The sequence below is a fragment of the Perca fluviatilis genome, chromosome 2 (genome assembly GCF_010015445.1).
Source record: "Perca fluviatilis chromosome 2, GENO_Pfluv_1.0, whole genome shotgun sequence".
NCBI classification, from domain to species: domain Eukaryota; kingdom Metazoa; phylum Chordata; class Actinopteri; order Perciformes; family Percidae; genus Perca; species Perca fluviatilis.
The window spans coordinates 12,438,867-12,457,117 of NC_053113.1; the positions used below are offsets into that span (position 1 = coordinate 12,438,867).

Genomic DNA, 18,251 nt, shown 5'->3' on the forward strand with positions numbered 1-18,251 from the left:
ATAAAGTTCCTCAGCCAGCGACAAATACGTTGAAAAAAGCGCCAAAAAAGTTAGAAAAAGGCCAAAAAAACAAACATCAAAATTTTCTGAAAAAGTGCCAGAAACATCAGAAAGTGCCAAAAACTTCTGAAAAAAAGTGGCAAACGTTGAGTAAAGCGTCTAAAACGTTAAAACAAAGTGCCTAAAGCATTGAAAGAAGGTGAAAAAAGGCGTTGAAAAATGTAAAAAGAATAAATAAATAAATAAATAAACACGGAAAAGTTTGAAAAAAGCGACCTGAACTAGGTGGGCCTAAATTTATTGTGAACCTAAATTGAAATGTGGGCCAGATCAAATCCTGCGAGGGGCCGGATTTGGCCCTCGGGCCTTGAGTTTGACACATGTGACGTAGATGACCTCTTATCTTAAAAGGCAAGGCAACTTTATTTATATAGCACATTTCAGCAGCATGTAATCCAAAGTGTTTAACATCAAGCATTACAGGAGCAATTAAAAACAATAAAAAAAAACATTATTTTAAGATAATAGAAAATAAAAACAAGCTAAAATAGAATAAGTCAGATTTACAATACAAAAAAAGAAGCTGCAGTGCCGTGTAATGCAAATTAGCAATTACTTTTTTAATAAAAGGCAGCCAAACAGAAAAGTCTTCAGCCTTGATTTGTAAGAACGGAGAGTTGCAGCGGACCTGCAGCTTTCTGGCAGTTTGTTCCAGATATGTGGAGCATATGCATTTTCTTTTCCTTTTTTTTCTTATGCAGAGTTATTGTTATAGTTATTACATTATTATTAAATATTTTGGCTTTAAAAATAAACTAGTTGCTGACGGTTGTTTAGTACCCTTCTTATTTTCTTCTTCTTTTGTTTTACAGTAAATAAATAATAAACAAATACAAATCTTAAAGTTCATAAAGTAACTTTCTTTGCATTTATTTGATTCCCAATCAAGATACACGGGTAAGAATTACTTTCCATTGTTAATATCTACTTAAAAACAGTTCTGAAATGCAAAATAATAGAATTTTAATCATGTGATAAAAAATGCGATTAATTGCAATTAACTATAGAAATTCAGCGATTAATCGCGATTAAAAAAATAATAATAGTTTGACAGCCCTAATTTATATATACATCTTTATTTATTGTATAATTTATATTAACGTTTAATATGTTTGTTTATGTATGCATCTATCACCAAGGCAAATTCCACACAAGTGTACTTATTGTGGCAATAAAACCTCTTCTGATTTCTGATTCTGATAAAAACGGAACGAGGACAGAAAGCAGACGACCTGAGTAGTCCGGATGATTCATAATGTAGCAGATCAGAAACGTATTTTTATATATATAATATCAAGTGGCCAGTGCTTTATAAAAACCAACTGTGGTATTTTGAAACCAAGTTTTTTGAGAGACAGGAAGCCTGTGTGAAAAAGAAAGATCAGAACTTCACCCCTTTCATCAGTCCCTCCAGAATACCGCGATTATGCGATCGCATAATTCAACGCATAATCAGCCAAAGTCCGCATATTTATGCGGGTGGGGGCCGCATTTTTTCAAATACGCCGCACTTTCGCCGCATAAATTGCCGATTTCCGCACAAAATATGCGGGGCTTGCATGCTTTCATAATCCCCGCATTTTCGTTGCAAAAGAGTCACATAATATATCTTAGCATAAAGTTGAAAAATGTTGCCTTTACTTCACACAAGAGCAGCCATTTTCCCTTGTTGCCATGGGAACGTTATGAAGTGACGTAATTACGCGACGTGAACATCATCGAAAAGCAGAATGTTGGGGGGGGGATCACTTTTTCATCAAACTGCAGTTTTTGCAAGTTCCCGCAATTTTTGCAATTTCATCGCATAAAATTGCATAAATATCATATAGCATATTCCATCGCATTTTTTAAGAAAACGTGCCGCATAATCAACGATTTTTGCCCACAACAATCACAAAAAAACTCAGCATCATTTTCTGGAAGGACTGTTTCATTACGCTAAACAGTGTAGTGTTAATGTTTTTTTTGTTTTTTTTATTTCCCTAAGACGCACACATCTTACACCTTTATTTTGACATAAAACCATTCCCCTTCCGGTATCATTGGACATATTTTATAAGAACTTGACGCAGCTGCGAGAAGTTGGGAGGACCAGGGAGGGCAGAGCGAGAAATGCCCAGAATTCAACGCGCTAGAGCTACATCAAAAACATTTCAAAATGGATTTGTTTTTATTTCTCAAACGTTTCTATAATGAACTTAGTCGAGGGTATAACCACTGTTCAATCCTCCCCAAACATTAGCAGCCTCACGTAGGTGTGAACAATGGATTTATACTGACGCTGCAATTTTATTTATCGTGATTTGTTTATATGTGTACAGCTTCTTTTTTATTTTTTATACATGAAGGATCAATCTTCTATACATCAGTACTGCATGCTGCGTAGATAGTCACGCTGCCCAGCAGGATGCTGCCTTCATGGACTATTGGAAATATCTTCCAATCAGAGGAAGAAATCCCAATTTTTGCAGGAAGAGGACAGTTATTTTTTAAGATTAACCAGCTTCAAACTACGGTTGAGATTTGGGAATATGTTCATTTCATAATTTAGATTTTACTGTTTAAAAAAATCTTAATCCATAAAAGATGTGTGTAGCATAATATATGTATACAACATTCATCAATTATTATTATATTATAACCATAATTCATTTGCAATTTCTGTCTTCCGCAGAGTGATTTTACATTTTATTATGTATGCAACCCTATATTTTAACTTGCACTATTATGTCTTAGATTCTCATGTTGTTTTCTACTTGTGATTTTCTGTTTTATACTAATTTAATTAGCATTTTTGGAGGGAGTCTGAGACCCAAGATTTCCAGTGTCAGTGACTGCTTCTGTAATTGTTGTGCATCAGACAATGTGACCATAAATAACTTGAAACTTTAGTTACATAGCGCTTAATATTACAAAAACATTGAACCTTAAGCATAAGTTGATGACTGTTTATGACTTGTTCGCAATGTAGCCTAGTGGTGGATTTCTACTGATGTCTAACATTTGAAAATATAATGTATGTGGCGGATATTGATGCAAATTAGTCTCGAGTCAGTTGTGAATTTAATCCCCAAAAAATTGTTTAGTTAAACCCACCCAGCCAATCACAAAATGCCGGACTTTAACTTGAGTATTTTTACACTGTAGTATTGCTAAACTAAAATATTTATTTACTTCTTCCACCATTGTCCATGGGTAAAAAAAACACAACCCTACCTCAAAAAGAAAACAAATAAAAAATTAATTCGCCAGACACTCTTGACTTTACTCGACTCCCCCAAAAACACAAACTCACGAGCTACATTGAAGGCAGCACTGCAACTGGAAAATCAGACCTGTCGATTTGCACGTGAAGGCATCTGTTTTTCAAGAGGGACGGAAGAAGTTTAGTGTTTTACAGGAAGAAGACTCATCTGCGAGGCTTGTTGTGTGTGTGTGTAGTTTCGTGTGTTGAATGTCTAGTCTGCCTCATCATTTCACTTCGCTCCTGGAAAACACCTAGACGGTACCTTTGCTGCAGCCCAAGTTGTGTCATTTCAGCCATGGCACTTTGATAGATACTTTAAACTTCGTCGGTAGGTAAGTTCAAGTTCATTAACCAGTTTTTACACTGAATTGACGTTATAGACCACTTCACAATCACAGATCTATCTATGGTCTAGCAACGGAATTCCTTTTAAAATGTCTCTACTATACTGAGCTAAATAAATTAGAGGAATCTTCTGCTAAACCTGAATACAACTGGTCTGTGTTGAGTTTACGTTACTGAGACGCTTTTAAGTGGAGTTACTGAAAACAAAAGTGATGGTTAAGTCTAGTTATGAATGCATTTTCTGACCAGTCACGCTCGTAGCTAGTTAAATAACATACTCAACGTGAACCAAGCTTCCAAATAAAGTGACTTTTTTTTAGCTAAAAGAATATAATAAAAACAAGTATAAACTATAAAATACTATTGCAAAACTCCTGCTCCAGCTAAACAAATGAGCCCGATGATGTTGTGGGAAGACAGCTCACGAGGTGTTTTCGTTCTTGTTTGTTTTTTTTATAAATCAGCAGACCTGTTTCAACATTTTTAACCTCAAGAAATGCCTACAAACTAAACCAGTCAGACATGCCTAGAAGTGGTTATGGCTAAAATGGCGGGTGAATGATTATTCACGGTCGGAGACCATCAAAAGAAGATAACCATCAGTATGTTATGCCTACAAATTATAATTATTCGTGTTTTGAGCTGAGCTGAAGTTACATCAGGCAAGATTCAAGCACTGTTGTAGAGTAATAGGATGCAAATCAGAAGCTATGGATCAAATGAGGTTATATAAACAAAAAACGAAACCAGATTATCAAGACACGTGCATCATAAATATTCATATCAACGCAAAAAAAAAAAACAGAGTCTACCACCTGTGAAGTTTCTGTATTTCGTTTGGGTACTTTGAGTATTAAGTACTGCACTGAAATGTAAATGGGGAACATGATATTATAAAAGGGGTATACAGTATGTCAAGTGAAAAAAATAAATAAATAAATAAATATATATATATATATATATATATATATATATATATATATATATATATATATATATATATATATATATTGTTGCTATGGACCGTTTTTTGTGTCTTGAATAAAGTAAAGTATATACATAAAAAGTATTTATCTTATATTTTATAGACATTAGTCACTTTTACTTAAAGGTCCCATGACATGGTGCTCTTTGGATGCTTTTATATAGACCTTAGTGGTCCCCTAATACTGTATCTGAAGTCTCTTTTATATAGACCTTAGTGGTCCCCTAATACTGTATCTGAAGTCTCTTTTATATAGACCTTAGTGGTCCCCTAATACTGTATCTGAAGTTTCTTTTATATAGACCTTAGTGGTCCCCTAATACTGTATCTGAAGTCTCTTTTATATAGACCTTAGTGGTCCCCTAATACTGTATCTGAAGTCTCTTTTATATAGACCTTAGTGGTCCCCTAATACTGTATCAGAAGTCTCTTTTATATAGACCTTAGTGGTCCCCTAATACTGTATCAGAAGTCTCTTTTATATAGACCTTAGTGGTCCCCTAATACTGTATCTGAATTGACCAACTGCCACTTTGCTTGTGAAATTTTCATGCCATGGGACCTTTTTAAAGGTTATTAAGGTGGTCATTTTCACAAAATTTGTGAACATCATATCAATCAAAGTAATGCTTAGGAAGCAGTCTGGTGACTGATAATCTTTGTCTGTGGTTGTCTACTGTACTGTACCAGCCTCTTTGGCTAGTAACCACACACTCTTGACCTTATACCTCGCTTTGCATGCTGATTCTACAAATGAAATTTGCCTGGCAAAAGAGCAAAAGGAGCTTCAGGCAGTGAGGAAGTAGGGGACTGGCAATATCCTACACCGAGAAAGAATCTAAATATCTGAAGTGTTTCTTGATTTTATTTATTTTTTTGTCCTCAGGTGTTCTTTATGTGCTGCGGGTAACAGACGAGCGGTGAGATGGCCATCGCCCACGTGGCTACAGAGTACGTGTTCAGCGATTTTCTGCTGAAGGACCCAAACCAGTCTCGATACCACAACGTCCGAACTGAGCTGGCTGTGGACAAGATGGTGACCTGTGTGGCAGTGGGCCTGCCCCTCCTCCTCATTTCTCTGGCCTTCGCTCAAGAAGTTTCAGTCGGTAAGTTTGGAGCCAGGGCTGGAGTCGAGACCACAAAAGCTTGTTCCAAGACCAGATCCGGTGTAGTCCAAGTCTAGACTAGAGGTTGATTCAAGGAATGAGGCTACAGAAAGCTGGACTTATTGGGAAAATTCTGACCTAAATGAAGCTAAACTGTAGATCCAGGTCCACGCCAAGGCTAATTGAGGCCTGATCGTGTTCGTTAGGACAGCTGCACGTGCTCTAGTTTAGGAGTCTTCAATGTTTTTTAGGCCAAAGACCCCTTAGCTGAAAGAGAGACGAAGCTGGGGCCCATTGCTACATACAGTGCCTTGCGAAAGTATTCGGCCCCCTTGAACTTTTCGACCTTTTGCCACATTTCAGGCCTCAAACATAAAGATATAAAACTGTAATTTTTTTGTGAAGAATCAACAACAAGTGGGACACAATCATGAAGTGGAACGAAATTTATTGGATATTTCAAACCTTTTAAACAAATAAAAAACTGAAATATTGGGCGTGCAAAATTATTCAGCCCCCTTAAGTTAATACTTTGTAGCGCCACCTTTTGCTGCGATTACAGCTGTAAGTAAGCGGTCGGGGTATGTCTCTATCAGTTTTGCACATCGGAGACTGACATTTTGCCCCATTCCTCCTTGCAAAACAGCTCGAGCTCAGTGAGGTTGGATGGAGAGCGTTTGTGAACAGCAGTTTTCAGTTCTTTCCACAGATTCTCGATTGGATTCAGGTCTCGGACTTTGACTTGGCCATTCTAACACCTGGATATGTTTATTTGTGAACCATTCCATTGTAGATTTTGCTTTATGTTTTGGATCATTGTCTTGTTGGAAGACAAATCTCCGTCCCAGTCTCAGGTCTTTTGCAGACTCCATCAGGTTTTCTTCCAGAATGGTCCTTTATTTGGCTCCATCCATCTTCCCATCAATTTTAACCATCTTCCCTGTCCCTGCTGAAGAAAAGCAGGCCCAAACCATGATGCTGCCACCACCATGTTTGACAAGTGGGGATGGTGTGTTCAGGGTGATGAGCTGTGTTGCTTTTCGCCAAACATAACGTTTTGCATTGTTGCCAAAAAGTTTGATTTTGGTTTCATCTGACCACAGCACCTTCTTCCACATGTTTGGTGTGTCTCCCAGGTGGCTTTTGGCAAACTTTAAACGACACTTTTTATGGATATCTTTAAGAAATGGCTTTCTTCTTGCCACTCTTCCATAAAGGCCAGATTTGTGCAGTATACGACTGATTGTTGTCCTATGGACAGAGTCTCCCACCTCAGCTGTAGATCTCTGCAGTTCATCCAGAGTGATCATGGGCCTCTTGGCTGCATCTCTGATCAGTCTTCTCATTGTATGAGCTGAAAGTTTAGAGGGACGGCCGGGTCTTCGTAGATTTGTAGTGGTCTGACACTCCTTCCATTTCAATATTATCGCTTGCACCAGGCTCCTTGGGATGTTTAAAGCTTGGGAAATCTTTTTGTATCCAAATCCGGCTTTAAACTTCTCCACAACAGTATCTCGGACCTGCCTGGTGTGTTCCTTGTTCTTCATGATGCTCTCTGCGCTTTACACGGACCTCTGAGACTATCACAGAGCAGGTGCATTTATACGGAGACTTGATTACACACAGCTGGATTCTATTTATCATCATTAGTCATTTAGGTCAACATTGGATCATTCAGAGATCCTCACTGAACTTCTGGAGAGAGTTTGCTGCACTGAAAGTAAAGGGGCTGAATAATTTTGCACGCCCACTTTTTCAGTTTTTTATTTGTTAAAAAAGTTTGAAATAGCCAATGAATTTCGTTCCACTTCATAATTGGGACCCACTTGTTGTTGATTCTTCACAAAAAATTACAGTTTTATATCTTTATGTTTGAGGCCTGAAATGTGGCAAAAGGTCGAAACGTTCAAGGGGGCCGAATACTTTCGCAAGGCACTGTATATTGTACACAACTGAGCTGCATGTTGAACTGGGTGGATGGATGGATATTCATACGTGATTTATACATCATGTTTTAATGTTATATAATTTAAAAAAACAACAGTGCTCCATTTTAAGATTTCAGTCTCGTTCCAATCGCTCTCGCTCATGTTTCTGTGTGTTTTTCTGTCTCTGTGTGTGTTTCAGGTACTCAGATCAGCTGCTTTGCTCCTTCTAATTTCTCCTGGAGGCAAGCTGCTTATGTGGACTCGTTCTGCTGGGCCTCTGTACATACACACACTCTACCTCTGTGGCTGCACAAGGTACACACACATACACACACTCTACCTCTGTGGCTGCACAAGGTGCACGCACACACACACACACACACACACACACACACACACACACACACACACACACACACACACACACACACACAATGTTAGAATTCCTGCAACTATTCCAGTGTGATTAGAGAGTAGTTTGAAACCTGTCCATACACCTGAACAATGCTTTGAAACACACCTACCAGAACAATGAGGCAGGTTTGGACTGCAGGCTCATTTAAAATGAGTCATCATGCCATGCAGTAATAATATAGGTATAAAGAGCATGCCATGCTGCATGGAAATAATAAATGTCTGAAAGGGATTTTCTTAAAAATTCATAACAGGATGCACTTGTGTTGTCTTCCCGTCAACCTTGAAAAAAAACACTTTTTTTCTCCAATGTTTTTGACGCCTTTTTTTCACAGTTTTAAATTGTACAATTTTTCTTGTACACATTTTCAGCGCTTATTTCTATGTCTCATATCTTTATGATATAAAGCAAAAATTGAAAATGGGTCAATTTGACCCGAAGTCGACACAAGGGTTAATCTGGTCAAAATCTGAGAGAATAGTTTTTTTTGTTGTTGTTTTTTTTACATAGCAGGAAGTTACATCGTCAGTGTCAGAGTTGTTCTCTGTATATTGTGGTGAATTCTTTGTATGGTGTATTTAATTTAATTTAATTTAATTTAATTTAAAGTAGTACCGTAGGTCAAATTTAAATTCTGCACAGGCAGGTTTTAATTTGGACATTTTAGGGCGTGGTTGACAATATCATTATGGTGTAGGCTAAGGTGAGACATAGAGCGCTGTGTGTGTGTGTGTGTGTGTGTGTGTGTGTGTGTGTGTGTGATGTGTGTGTGTGTGTGTGTGTGTGTGTGTGTGTGTGTGTGTGTGTGTGTGTGTGTGTGTGTGTGTGTGTGTGTGTGTGTGTGTGTGTGTGTGTGTGTGTGTGTGTGTGTGTGTGTGTGTGTGTGTGTGTGTATTCCTTCCTAATTTAATCTTTGGGACACCCTCGAGAACGAGATGATACATCTCAAGGGGTTTATCCTAATTATAAACACATTTTGAACAATCTACCTGTAGCATTAGAACAGCTAATAGTACATCAAAATGTTTTGTAGTGACACCCAGTAGCGTCTATAAAGATAATTTACAGCTTGACCTACTGTACGCTGTATAGTGTTATACTTTTTCTTTTCACTTTAGCTACTGAAATCATTTGCTTCCTTTTTTTTTAAATCATGGTATCACGTTCATGCAGTTAGAGAAGCCTTATGAAACCTCTTAAACCTTATCAGACAAGTTATGGAGGTTTGCTGCGCCGCTTTTAATGCTTCAAGTTCAACTTGTGGTATTGATTAAACAGACACACTCACCTTTGACTCTGGTTAGTGAGTTAGTTTTTTTTATTTGTGTAATTAAAGAGTTTGCAGTAGCTTCCAGTAGCTTTTTTTTTTGCACAATCTACTGGAGCGGTGCCACTGCAACCCAAACTTCTCAAAATCTGGATGTTGTATTCATGTAACAGTCTGGCTTTTATATTTTTAGCGATAAAGGGATCGCAGATACGATACTATTTGCATTGAAACAAACATATTTCTGGTTTAAAACTGCAACCTTGACTACATTGCTATAAGGGCTGGGCATCGTTTAAAAATGTACGATACCGGCACCGATACCAGTTCCCTTAACTGGTACTTAAAGTGAAAAAGTTTTTCTAGATCTGGGTACAAAAAGGATCAAATGCAGGTATCGTTTGACTGGAGAAGTTTTAATACTACTTGGTAGGGCTGTGCAATTAATCGAAATTTAATCGTGATTATGATTTTGGCTCCCAACGATCACAAAAACAGAATAATTGAGAAAAACTATTATTTAGCTCATTACGTTTTGCAAGTAAACTCTTATTTTCTCTTGTTTTCTGAATGGAAAAAATAAAGTTTAAATAGGAAAAGTATTGAGGTAAATTTCACAGTTGTGTGTTTTTTTTTACTGTTGATTTATTTAACTTTTTCCACTGTTTTTTAAGTTCAATAATTGCAACATCTTCCCAGAAGTCAATGAGTAATGGTGTTAAATTATCGTGATTTCAATATTGACTGAAATAATCGTGATTATATTTTTTTCCATAATCGAGCAGCCCTACTACTTGGTACTTCAGTTGATACCTTATATTGAGTTCCGATACCCAGCCCTAATTACTACATCTAAATGCAGTTACGCTGCTGCACTCTTGACCAATATTATTATCAGTGGACCAAACAAATAGTTTTTTTTATTTAAAAGTTAATGTCTCCAGACAAGTACAAATCAGAAAACCGAGTGAATGAGAGACGATGGGATAAAGGACAACAACTTAGAGATTAGGCAAGAGTGCAGAAAAAAAAAACACACATATACAAACACATGATCTAATAAGACATACATAAAATAATTAGAAAAAAACACATATAGGCTGTTCATCTACTTTATTACATTACATCTGACCACCTCATGTTTCATGTTCTGAGAAGCCAATCATCCTCCTTTAAACGTGACTGAGGCTCTGACATGGAAGACTGCTGGGAGGGGAGGGGACTTTCACCAGCAGGTTTCAGGCTTCAGCTCGGAAGGATTACAAAATAAAAACCTCAGTAGACAAAACATTTCATTAAAACCTGTGTGACAAATATATGTCAAATCTAAGCTTTGTCTAGGAAGTGATTAGCAAACTCTTGAGTAGCAAACTCAGATTTATATGTATATTTTTGTTTAAATCACGCGTGGAAATGTACATTAAAAAAAATTGTCGCATCGATTATCGGTTTAGAATCGAATCGTTGGCCTCTGAATCTGAATCTGAATCGTGAGGTGCCAAGAGATTCCCACCCCTACAAACAAGGCCTCCTAACTAACACTAAAGTACATTAAAATCAAATCAGCATGCATCAGGTTGGCACCAAGTTTAGGGCTGATTTGTAAAATGAAATGGAGCCAACAACCTCACTGCAGAAATAAGGATTGCGTGCATGTCAGCTGAAGATAGTGACTCCTGTGTTTTTGGTGGAGACTTGGACAGTTGATGGGTTGTGTTTGCATGTCTTATATCAGCCACTGTATAATGTGATTTGGTTACTTACTGTGCTGTCTCTTCTCTGCAGTTCTTCCCCTACATCCTGTTGCTGGTGGCGGTGCTGATGTACACGCCGGCGCTGTTCTGGAGGTTTTCTGCAGCGCCCCTGCTGCAGTCGGACCTCAGCTTCCTCATGGAGGAGTTGGACCGCTCTTACAACCGTGCCGTCACTCTGGCCAAACGCATGGCCACCTCGGCAGTGCGCACCTCAGACGGGTACAGTTAGGGCTGTGCAATTAATCGAAATTTAATCGTGATTATGATTTTGGCTCCCAACGATCACAAAAACAGAATAATCGAGAAAAACAATTATTTAGCTCATTACGTTTTGCAAGTAAACTCTTATTTTCTCTTGTTTTCTGAATGGAAAAAATAAAGTTTAAATAGGAAAAGTATTGAGGCAAATTTCACAGATGCGTTTTTTCTTTTTACAGTTGATTTATTTAACTTTTTCCACTGTTTTTTAAGTTCAATAATTGCAACATCTTCCCAAAAGTCAACGACTAATCGTGTTAAATTATCGTGATTTCAATATTGACTGAAATAATCGTCATTATATTTTTTTCCATAATCCAGCAGCCCTAGGTACAGTAGGACGCCTGAAATCAAACTCAGAATTGCAGAGAAAACTGGCGTTGGTGTACCGTTGGGTTCAGATTTAGCATCGCGTAAGAAAACTGGTTTGAGTTTGTGCAGTGTGTGAAATATGTTGGGGGGGGGGGTCCCCTCGCTGCTGTTGTCGTCAACGTCTCTTTCTCCAAATCAACTTTACACCAGCAATTATCTCAAAATTAATTCTGGGCTCGACCTAACTTGTTGAAACAAGCGCACACTCCCATCTTGCAATAATCCTGCACATTTTAAACACCGCTGGCACCACTAGCTTTATTGATTATTTGAATCTTGTGACACCACGCTGGGATTGTTTTTCCCGTCTAAAACACTGGTGAACTGTTCCCGACAGATTCCAGGTTGACGCAGTGAGATTATTTGGCCGGCACCTTTTTACTTACTTTCCAAAAAATTCTCCAATCTCCTCAAAATATAAGGACTGATATTTTGCATTTGGGATTGTGTACGTTTACTGGACTTTAACCCTCATGCCCTCTTCGGTCATTTTTGTACATTTTTCTCAAGTTTTTTTTTTTTTTTTCATTTTGTGATCATTTTAAAATCCTAAAATAATATTGAATGTTTGGTAGTTTAGAGCAAGTTAGAAGTTGTTAAAGTGATTTATGAAAAAAAAGCAGAAAAAAATATTGATATATGATGATTTAATTACAGTTTTTTGGACATGTACATTTTTGCCTCGAAGGTGTCCAAAGGGAGTATCTGGAACTATGTAAAAAAATACTAATGCAATCAAATTAATTTAGTTGCTTATCTTTGACATATCCAAGCCTCTAATCACCACCAAAGCCCCATCTACATATTATTCATTATATGGAGAAAAAAAAAATCATTTTTTGCGTTTTTTGTAATAAAAAATGAAATACTTCAAATACATAAACTGGCATTTAAAGGGTTAAAATCCTGAAAATGATTGAATGTTTGGTAGTTTTGATTAGGTTAGAAGTTGTTAAAGTGATTTATGAAAAAAAAGCAGAAAAAAATATTGATATATGATGATTTAATAACAGTTTTTGTGTGCGTGGACATTTTTGCCTCGAAGGTGTCGAGAGTAAGTTTTTTTTTTTAAGGAGGGCATGAGGGTTAATAACGTAAATGACTGCTTTCAAATATGCAGAGAGGCAGTATCCTCAGAGTTTAAATGTGGATATTTAATGTAAATAATAAAGCCATCACACATGTTAAGTAATCCTGGCTTTCTGCTTTCTCCTAACTGTTCTCTTTCTCTCTTTGCGTCCGTATTCTCCTAACGCAGCGACATCACCGAGGGCTGTTTCGATTACCCGCTGGTGGGGAAGTTTCTGATGACCAAGCGCTGCTCGCGGTCGATGCTGTTTTACTACCTGCTGTGTCGCGGCCTGACTCTAGTCACCCTGCTGTGTGCCTGTGTCTACCTGGGCTACTACCTCCGCCTGGCCTCCAAAACGGACGAGTTTGGCTGCAGCCTGCGTGTCGGCCTGCTCGCCTCCGACCCGGGCGTCCCCGACAAGGTGCAGTGTAAGCTCGTCGCTGTGGGAGTCTTCTATCTGCTGAGGTATTTGTCTGTGCAGTAGGAGGTTCGGTTAGGTCTCTTTCCCCTATGATAGTTCTGGATGGCATTGTTATCCTAAGGTGTCTTTGTTATTTTGTCCACCTGTATAATGGGCTGCGGTTTGTAAATTGACTTTGCACCGTTATCTAGATAAACTTCATATTTGTTACTCAGTCTAAATGCTGTGAATTAGTTTCGATCCGTGTATTGTTTGTGGAGTTCTCGTCAGGCCTCCTCTCTACAGGTCAAACTGCAGCCTGCTTCTTTAACTCTTCTCTTTCCAGCCTCGTCAACTTGGTTCTGTTCGTTGCGCTGATTCCCGCGGTGATCTATGCCGGTCTCCGTCCCCTCTTCTGCCATGGATATGCCCGCTTCCTGGAAACCTACCAATCGCTGCCCACCGTGAGCGTCCTGCCCACCCCTGGTAACCAATGGGACGATCTCTCACTGTATTTGCTCTTCCTGGAGGAGAACCTCAGCGAACTGAAGTCCTACAAATACATCAAGGTGTGTTGGCATCTATTGTGTGTTTGTGTCTGAAATCACTCCCTTTTTGACTACATAGTGCACTATATTTACTGTCCACCATTTTATTATTGTCTGAAATGCTAGTGTCCATCACCGGTACACCACTGTCTGCTCACAATCCCACAATGCAGTGAACATTTTTTTAATAGTAAAATGAACAGTTGTGTGTCTCTACGGCTGTCAGTGACGACACATGATGTCAAGTGTCAGAAATCTCAGATTACTTTTTATTATTTAATTACTAAACTACCATTACACAGGGAGTAGTGAATGGGGAAATGAGAGCCCAGGTAATACATCATTTTGGATCCTGCCATTATGTCAATTGATCAAAATCTTATTTTATTACTAAGCTCTGTTTCCAGTGTGAAACTCAGACAACAACAAAAAGTGATTTAAAAAAAAAACACAAGTATGGTGTACAATTATTTAGTTTTGGCAACTAAAACAGGATATATATGGTCATATAGAATTATTTGCAGCTCTCCTTGTTTTTCGTTGTCCAATTGCGTATGTTTTTTCTGACCGTAGGTGTTGGAGTTGTTGAAGAGACGAGGTGAATGCTCAGGGGAAGACTTTGATTCCATGGGTCTGCTGCAGACTCTCTGTCCAGTGAAGATGGACAGCGTGGATGGGAAAAAACCTACCGGCGCTGCGGGGAAACAGGATCAAGTGAAGACGAATGCAGGGGACCCTGCCGGCAGCCCCACAGCACCTAAGAACAGCTGCGAGAGTCCAAACTCGTCCGAGGATAACGACAGCAAGACGGAAACTGAGATGAAAGGTGAGTACGGACGGTCTTCGATGAAGGATTCAAAATAACATTTAAATTGAGAAATGCATTACTCTTGTTTAAGCATAATTCTGTCATCCGTTTCAGTTCAGATTGATGATACGAAATTCTGTTTAAGAGGTTAAAACCGTCTTTATTTAATTTCCTATTTATTTATTTATTTATTTATTTGAAAGAAAAGGGGGACAATACATATTAATGAACATTTTCACAAATGTAAATATGCCAGATTATAGCCTTAGGCTAATTTCCATCTGCAGACCCCCTGGCAGGTTGGTGTTACACACAAATTAATGAATACATACAAAGACACTATATGCAGACTATATACAAAGGGACAAGGACAAGAACAGTGATCACATCATCCTAAAACAAACAACAACAACAAGAGTGGACAACAAGGGACATATAGAAAACAAGAAAGCATCGACTATAGTGAACAAACCACAAACTGTCTTGATATTACACTGATCCATATTACACCATTACACCATTTTAAACTGTGCCACCTTCAAAGACTCGAATGAGTTGGCCTGTAGATGGGGAAGTGCCCTGATCATGTCTCCGTGTAGTTTTACAACTTTTTGTTTTAAGTAAATGTGAAGGGGAAGGGTGAGGAATGACAGGAAACCGAGAGTTAAAGGTGGAGGAAAGGCTGTGTGACGGTGATAATTGTCCTGAGCATGCATGCCATTTTCCAGAGTGCACGTCAGCGTTTGACCTCACATAATAAAATTAGGTTTCACTTTCAGGTTTCTGTTCCAGTGGGGATCTTTTTTTTTTTTTTTGAAAGAAATAGGCGATATCTAAAATCCTACAAAATATCTGTTTGGAAGTGAACAAGGTTTTTTTTTTTTGTGACTCATCCAAAATCTACATATACACAAGACAATAACATACAGTCAGGTCCATAAATATTGGGACATCGACACAATTCTAATCTTTTTGGCTCTATACACCACCACAATGGATTTGAAATGAAACGAACAAGATGCGCTTTAACTGCAGACTTTCAGCTTTAATTTGAGGGTATTTACATCCAAATCAGGTGAACGGTGTAGGAATTACAACAGTTTGTATATGTGCCTCCCACTTTTTAAAGGGACCAAAAGTAATGGGACAGATTAACAATCATAAATCAAACTTTCACTTTTTAATACTTGCAGTCAATTACAGCCTGAAGTCTGGAACGCACAGACATCACCAGACGCTGGGTTTCATCCCTGGTGATGCTCTGCCAGGCCTCTACTGCAAATTAGAATTGTGTCGATGTCCCAATATTTATGGACCTGACTGTAGTTATGTAAAAAGGTTGAAGTTGCTGTAGTCTGTCCTTCGCATTCCACTTTGGAGGAGGGTCTGGCAAAGCGAGACTAATATTGCTCTAACGTGTAAAAATGACCATTCGCTGTTTTATGAGAGGGTAGGCAAAAAAAAAAAGAAAAGTGAATTGTCATTTTTACACTTTTATTATTTATTTATTATTATTTATTACAAACAAGATACAGCACATTACTTATTGAGCTTTAAATGTTCTGGTAGGCAGATTTTGCCAACATTGGACAGAGCCCGGCTAGCTGTTTCCAGTCTTAACGACAAGCTGAGCTCACCGACTGCACCAAAAATTTGGGCCACCTAGTAAATATGCTCCGTACATTACAATACTAATTCAGTAACCTGTTAAATGATTGATCTATTTTCAGAGCTGACTCCCTTGATACTGAGAAACAGCGACGTAACGGGCAGCAAAAGCAGCGAGGGAGAGACTCTCCGACAGCGAGCGCTGTGATCGGGACACCCTGGACAAAGTTGTTTCTTGAGGGAAATAACTCCACAACTATCCCGTGGCGCAGCCACAGCTCGTGCCCCATCCTGTCCTGATGGAGGGGTTGGAAAAATGGAATGGGAGAGAGCGAAGCACCATCATTGTCCCCCTTTTTCTTTTTCTTTTATTTTTCTTTTATTTTTTAAATGATGTGCGTTTTTTTTTTAAGAGTGGTTTGCGAAGCAGATTTATTTTTGTCTAACAGCGCAGTTAAATAAAGTGAGGATGTGAGCATGGGGTGATGTAAAACTAGACACTGGAAGATGATGTTGGTACGGATTTCAGGAATCGTTGAATTTGTCGAAACCATTAAGGACTCATACAAACTTATTTCTGACTGAATGCTTGAAACACTACAGTACTACAATGCAAGGGGTAGGGTTTTTAAGTGAGTTAAATAATATAGAAAGTGTCTTAAAGCTGCCACCATACGACAAGTATGGAATTGTCAAAATTGCAGTCATGCAGGTGATGTATTTATTTGCACGACCGTTGTGGGAGAATGTAATTTTTATGAGATTGTCAATCACATTACAAGATAATGTCAAGGTTGTGGAGGAGGATAACACTCAATGATGAAGTCCTTCTTCATTATAGGCAGCTGAAACATAAACCTGTGCTCGTAAATGTCAGAGAACTCTCTGGTCTATTTTAGAGGAGCATTCTCAGTCAGTCATTGGATTATCGATTATAAGATGTTTTACATGTGGTGCAAATGGGAGGACGAGGAAAAACGGTACAAGCTGATCAGCGTAATTTCTCCTAAATGTCAGTATTTTATAAGGAAACGGAACATCACAGGTAGTAACTCCAAGTCATTATCCAGTTTGGGGGCTTTGGGTTAAATCATTTTGTCAGAGTTTATACTTTTTTTTCAGATGTTTGGATGTCTCAACCTGGAATTAAACTTGCCATGTTGGTTTTGGGAATCTCAGGGATAAAAACATCTCACTACATCGCATGTGATTGTCTGTGTTTACGTCAGACTTGGTATTTTAAGCCTCTTCCACTGCCTGTATATATGTACTGCACTAAGTGGAACATTTTAACATTTCTTCATGAAAGTGGTCAGGTCTCCTCTTTACTATATATCAGTGTGTTTAAGAACTTCTCTGCTGTTTTTTTTTTTGCATGATAGCTAAATGTTAATGCGGGCCCTTTCTGGGGTCCTCAATGGTCAATTTCTGAAGTGACATTTTGATGTCTGCAACTGATGTTGGTCATGATTGAGATATAATGGCTGTTATTATTACACTTGTAGTATTGTCTGCAGTCTTAGAAATAAATATAGTAGATATTACCGTTGAGTTAGATGTCTGATTACTTTATGTTGGGTGAAGGTTTACAGTTTTACTGTAGGGACTTTATGCCACAGCAAAAGTAATTAGTTGTATGTATAACATTATTAACTGATATTTTAAATGTGATTACATGAACAGGATCGAACACCCTAAGTCTGTTTAAAACCGCAGCATCAATACTGTTAACCTTCTGTCTGGTCAGTAGGTGGGGCCATTTTACAAAGTCCTCACCAGATGGTCTCTTGGTGTCAGATGCTCCTCCATCTATTAGGTCTGCAAATCCTGGCTGTAAAGTCGGTCCTGGAGCGATATGAGGAGAATGCAAAGAAGAAGTTTCCCCTAATATCTGGTTGAAAATGGGGCTAGGTCTGAGCCTCACCATTTCCCCCTAAAATGTGTTTGCAGCGGTTAGTACACAAACGTATATTTCACTTCAAATTAAAGAGTATTCTCGGGAGCTTTTGGGGTTTTAAATCATGAACTTGGGAGATAAAGGACATGTTCTTACATCATCCCATCACATTTTTACCAAC

General features: G+C 38.3%; 1 protein-coding gene across 2 annotated transcripts; it reads left to right on the plus strand.

Annotated features, from left to right (window-relative positions):
* The first annotated feature begins 3,263 nt into the window (after positions 1–3,263).
* LOC120552034 (pannexin-1-like) lies at positions 3,264–17,717 on the plus strand. 2 transcript variants are annotated; one of them, XM_039789669.1, is made up of 8 exons: positions 3,264–3,639; positions 5,524–5,743; positions 7,871–7,986; positions 11,139–11,326; positions 12,996–13,274; positions 13,556–13,778; positions 14,331–14,583; positions 16,296–17,717. In XM_039789669.1, the coding sequence occupies exons 2-8, from the start codon at positions 5,563–5,565 to the stop codon at positions 16,379–16,381; spliced, it is 1,326 nt and encodes a 441-aa protein (XP_039645603.1). In that variant the 5' UTR covers positions 3,264–3,639; positions 5,524–5,562; the 3' UTR covers positions 16,382–17,717. The 2 variants fall into 2 exon arrangements, with proteins under 2 accessions (XP_039645603.1, XP_039645613.1); XM_039789679.1 differs by having other exon boundaries at positions 3,264–3,635.
* The last annotated feature ends 534 nt before the right edge of the window (positions 17,718–18,251 follow it).

Bases quoted from the DNA above. Each gene is read 5' to 3' on its own strand.
- LOC120552034 (XM_039789669.1), top strand. From the start codon at position 5,563: ATGGCCATCGCCCACGTGGCTACAGAGTACGTGTTCAGCGATTTTCTG. The intron at 13,275-13,555 runs GTATTTGTCTGT...TTCTCTTTCCAG, and splicing joins GGAGTCTTCTATCTGCTGAG to CCTCGTCAACTTGGTTCTGT. The intron at 13,779-14,330 runs GTGTGTTGGCAT...TTCTGACCGTAG, and splicing joins AGTCCTACAAATACATCAAG to GTGTTGGAGTTGTTGAAGAG.